At 36.9% G+C, this 5187-nt stretch overlaps 1 protein-coding gene across 1 annotated transcript in view; it reads left to right on the top strand.

The window, feature by feature from the left end:
* Positions 1-6: 6 nt before the first annotated feature.
* The window catches only part of TRMT44 (tRNA methyltransferase 44 homolog (S. cerevisiae)), a gene marked incomplete at its 5' end in the record, with an annotated part of 15906 nt that continues 10725 nt past the window's right edge, over positions 7-5187 (top strand). Inside the window, 4 exons of the mRNA XM_010187311.1 lie at positions 7-106; positions 1920-2037; positions 2930-3149; positions 4393-4461. Coding sequence (XP_010185613.1) covers positions 7-106; positions 1920-2037; positions 2930-3149; positions 4393-4461 — 507 coding nt within the window. The remainder of the gene's footprint in view (positions 107-1919; positions 2038-2929; positions 3150-4392; positions 4462-5187) is intronic.

Here is a 5187-nt window from a genome sequence, read left to right as displayed (position 1 = left end):
AGGCCGGGCCGCTGCTCCGAGCTTCGCGCTGTGCTGAGGACGCTGCTGCCCCGGGCGCGGCCCGCTGGCCCGCCCGCTCCGCCGACCAAGGAGCTGACGGTCCAAGGTGAGCCCGGCTCCGAGGCAGTGAGAGAGGGCGAGTGCTAAGCCCCCGCCCGGGGCCCAGCAGCTTCTTGTCGTTGTTGTTGTGGTGCTAGGAAGCGTCAGCAGTTAAAATAGAAATTACAGAAGTCAAATACTTGTGGGACTTTGGTTTAAACAACCTCTGCTTTAACGTTAGGAAAGGACTGTAGGGGAAGAGCTAATGTGTTATGTGTGAGGTGCTGCTAAGATGGGAGAAACACTGAGGGAAGCCAAGCACCCCACTCCAAAGGGAGAGAGATAGAAAATGCCTCCTCTTTTTGTTTTCTTTTAAAAGAAAAGGCAAGAAGGACTGTCATCGAGCAAGCTCCTCCCATGAGTAAGTTGCCCACATAAAAACGTGTCTTCAGTGCAGACCTAATTATGGGCTTGTAAGGAGTGACGGTAGCCTTTGGAAATAGAGAGTTAATGATGAAAAGTAGGCAGCTGTGGCACCTGCCTGGCCAAGTTGACTTGTGTCGACTTTCTTATGGTTTAGTATTGCTTCAAGATGAAGCTGAACTTGTTTGGGTTTTTTTTAACATTGTATGATGATAATAAATTTTGGAGTCCATTGAAAACTGATTACTTAGCCAATATAATTAGTTTTAAGATTTGCAGCTATTAGAATCCTTGTTTTGATAGTAATTGGAAAAGTATTTTCAAAAATGAGGACTTAATAAATTATTCTGACAAAATTGCCCTGGATTAAAAATAGCTAAAAAGATTTTTTTTTTTACAACTGGGTTGTAAAGTAATAATGCATACATATAATATGCCATAAGGAATAGAGTAAATGCTTTTAGAGTCACTTTGTAAGAAAAATATTATTTGGACGTTACTTCAAAAGGATACACTCTGCCGCTTTCCGTGTTTACTTGTGTAGGAATTAATTATGGTACATGCACGATAGATATTAGAGAATGAAACATGACAGAAGTTGAAGGGTTATCCTTTTGAAATATGTTAGAGGCACTCAAGCATGTTGCCAGGTATTTGTCCTCCGAAATACCTCATGTTTGGAGTCTGTCACTGAACATAAATATTTCATTCCATGGGTGAGAGATACCATTAAGATCAGTGGTGTGGTTGCTATACATAACTTAATATATTAATGTAATACATTCACCTTTACCTAAAGCTGTGTCTTCTCAGGTAGTTTCCCTTTAGAGTTATGAGATACTAATTTAGGGCTAGATAATTTATTTTTTCACTGTGCTTAGTTCAGGTAATTGGGAAAGCTACATGATGCTAAAACACAAGGATAGCTGTACTTAATTAAATCACATGATAGGTCCTGCATTTGAATACCACAAAATTGATAGATACCAATAATACTATTGATTATTGTTTAATATTGCACTGATTGTTTATCTAGTACTGGGCCGGTAGATAAGCCTCTGTTAATTTGGAATATGCTTCTGAGGACTCTGGATTTACTATGAGGTAGAGGAAGGCAACAGTTCTGTGCTAGAAAAAATCTCATTAAACCTAGCTATTTTAATAAAGTAAAAGCTAGACAAAGAAAACTAATAGCCTTACCAGTCAGCCTTAGAAGTTTTGGGAACATCATGCGGCAAAATGCTAAGTTTTGAGAATTCAAACAGTTCAGTAGTTTCATGTGTCAGGCACACTGAGAAATGAATCTGTTCTTAGCATTGTGGTTCTTCCTCTGTTGTCCTAAATCTTGCCTCACTAGTTTGCACTTAGCTTATTAAGGAGACAGAAGTTTATTTTGGTGCAAACCAGGGTGGTTTGCATCATGGAATAATATAATCACTATTTACATATCTTTTCAGATGTTTACAATGGAACTGTGACCTTTCTACCTCTGGAGGAAAACAGTGAAGGAAAATACCAGATTAAAAAGTGCAATATTTATCAAATTCAGCTTACACACATAAAAGATGAGGAATGGTAAGTGCTGGGAGTGAGAGGGGAAGCAAACCCTGTATTATCGTGAGGATCTTGGATCTCATCATGTTTTAATATTAGTGTCTAGGCAGTTTGCTTTGTGTAATGTCCTGCTTGATTAGTGCATGACAGCAGTGGTGTGATTGTAGTGTGTGGTGTTCAGTTAAAAATGAAACATCTACAATACCCTCCCAAATCAACACAGCACAAATATGTTTCAACTTTGGATGTATACATTTAATGTACACGTGTGTGGTTTAGAAAAAGTATGTGTACTCTGATGAGGAGTAACTAGCTATGCCTGTGAGAGAGGTCAGGTTCTGTGGCTGTTGGTGTGATTGGGAATCAAATTGGAGTTGCTGTTTGGAAGCTACTGAGCTTCAGTCATTGCAGTGGGGACCATTGCAGCTTGGTCCTGAGCATCCAAGGGCATAGCTCGAATGAAATCTGAATTAAGTTAGAGATTATGAGATAATGAAATGTGTCAGCTGATACATTTTCTTCCTAAATTTTCCTGTTGTTTCCATGAATTCCACGAATTTCATTAATTCACTTTTACTAGTGTTTGGGTATGTTGCTAAATCAGGTTCTTGATCCTATGCAAGTCCTTAGTCATTGTGTTAAATGCAGCATGGACTCCCATGTACAGTGTTTGAATTGACAAATAATGAGCTGTCTTAATAAAATTCAGGGGAGACTGTTATATAATTAACTTCACTGTTTTATTTTCCTTTTGGTTTTGTGTATGACATATTTCCTCATTCTCTGGTCTACTTTTATACCTCTGTTTGATCTGCTGATTTTCTCCACTTAATCATTCTTTTCTCTCTTTCTGAGGTAGCTGAAATAATGAAATACACTGTATTTATACAGAGTTTTTATTTTATTCTTACAGGTCTGTGTCTATTGTTGCTCCATTTCCAGAAGGTTGGTTTTCAGATGGCATTGCATATCCCAAACTAGCATGGCTTGGAGATGAACTTTTGTCCAAACTGGCTAAATGGTCTGTGGAACAAAAGCCCAGCAATTTTAAAAGTACACTGTCGCTTATTTCTGTAGCAAAATACAGCAAGGTTTATCAAGACCTTAAAGAAAAATACAGAGAGATGGTAAAGGTAAGTTTAGCAATAAATGCAGTAAATAATATGTTTTCCTGTAGCTGTTGTTGTTTTTTTTGTTCAGTGAAACTGCTGCTTTCACTAAATTCATTTTTAATAACAAGCAATTTCAGTGAAATGTGTATTTTGGGGCTTTTTTCTGTGTATGTGGAGGGGATGGGGGAGGGAACAGTTTAGTATTTGAAAGAACTGAACTGGTGAAGCGAGATTTGGAGCCAAATTTACACTAAATGTCTGGAGCAGTTAAATACTTTCCAGAACATTTCCCTTTGTGTAAGAAGTAAGCAGTAGGTGAGTGGATATAAATACAAAGTCATCCACAGTAGAAGGCATAAATAAAGTACAACCTTTTCCAAAACCTGAAAGAGTCTGGAAACGGCACTGGTTAGTAAGCAGGTTAAATTTCCTATTACTCTTTTTAAATGTAAATGCTATATTAATATGTCTTTCTGAGCTAGAGGAGCAATGGAATATTGTTTGATCCTGAAAAATGACAGTGATCGTGTTAAATGCTGCAGGAAGTAATCCCTATGTCTCTAGCTCTCTATACACAACTCTACTTACTATTGGTAAATGCTTTTGTAAGGTAACTGTGAAACATTGAAATGTTTTACTGTTGATATTTCTGTACTTATAGGAAGATATGAGAGGAAAATTGAGCTTGTGGGTAAGGTAGTTCAGTTTTTAGCTCTGTAGGAGACTTAGTGTAGTGCTGAGCATTTTAATCTTTGTTTCGGTTCCTCATTTACAAATAGGGATAATACTTCTACTTTCTGTCTTCCTACTTCAGTTCTGATTCTTTGTGTTCTCTTGTGCCAGGATAATTCTATGCCTGTTACATTGTGAAAATAATTTTTAAAATGCTCATAATGTTGCATATAACAGGAATAATACAGTGTAATAATAGTATTTTTCTTCTGAGAGAATTAAGCAAAGGGATGCATGCTCTATTACAGAACATATGCAGCAGTTTACTTGTGAGCTGCACATATGGAGCCATAATGTTCTTGGAAATTTTATTGATTGGCTGACAACAGACATTCTCTAGGTCATTATTCTTTTGTGTGACTCACAAAATCAAACAGTCTATTTACAGTCTTTGGGTATATTTTTAATGAGGTCAAAATTCATGAAGTGCAGAAACCTACTGAAGTGGGTCAGTATCCATATTGCTGCATCAGCACTTTTTGAAATAAAAATAAATATGCAGAAAATAATTTTTCTCTATTTTGCTTTGAAGGTGTGGCCTGAAGTGACAGATCCTGAGAAATTTGTTTATGAAGATGTTGCCATTGCCACTTATTTGCTGGTAGGGAACTTCTTTGCCTAATAATACTTTCAAAGTTTCTGTTTCCTAATAATAGAACTTCTCTAAAGAAAATAATTATTTTCATTTCATAGTGTTACATTCTTTAACATAGAATGATCTTGAAGTTATTAAGGGCATACAAGATGAAAAGAGGGGAGTAGGAGAAAGGATGTGAGTTTTGGGGTTTGCATTTTTTGGTTTTGGTCTCATTTAAGCAGAGACAAAGTTCTTATTGCAACGTTTTCGAGCGTAACTTAAATTGAAAGTGGAATTCATGTCTATGACTATTCTGGTTGTCTTTGCTAGTACTCCCAACAGCACTTCAGGGATTTACGTATCACAAGTGATTATGTAGGTGTTTTATGACAGAATTGGGAAAAAAAATTAATGTGACAAAGCAAAGGAAAAATCAGTTGATTTGTTTTTATACTCTCCTATACCCCAAAAGTCAGCACAGTAACAATGAAAATTAAGTTTAAAAGGATACAAAAACTTCTCTGTGAAGATAAGATAAAGATTTGCAGTCCTCTGTCACGGGAAATTTATGACCTGCACAGACAAGATGTATTTTTTGATTTTTTTTAACTCAGCAGAGTATGGAGGATAGGTGTGGTCTGTGTAGGAGAGATTAGAGATTTCTTGGATACAGCCTAGAGTGCGAAAATGCAATGATTTGTTTAAAAACATAAACACAGCCTGATAATCTCATGGGTTGTCTGCTGCTCT

The sequence above is a fragment of the Mesitornis unicolor genome, unplaced genomic scaffold (genome assembly GCF_000695765.1).
Source record: "Mesitornis unicolor isolate BGI_N332 unplaced genomic scaffold, ASM69576v1 scaffold10106, whole genome shotgun sequence".
Lineage (NCBI taxonomy): Eukaryota > Metazoa > Chordata > Aves > Mesitornithiformes > Mesitornithidae > Mesitornis > Mesitornis unicolor.
This window is presented reverse-complemented; position numbering and strand designations above follow the sequence as displayed.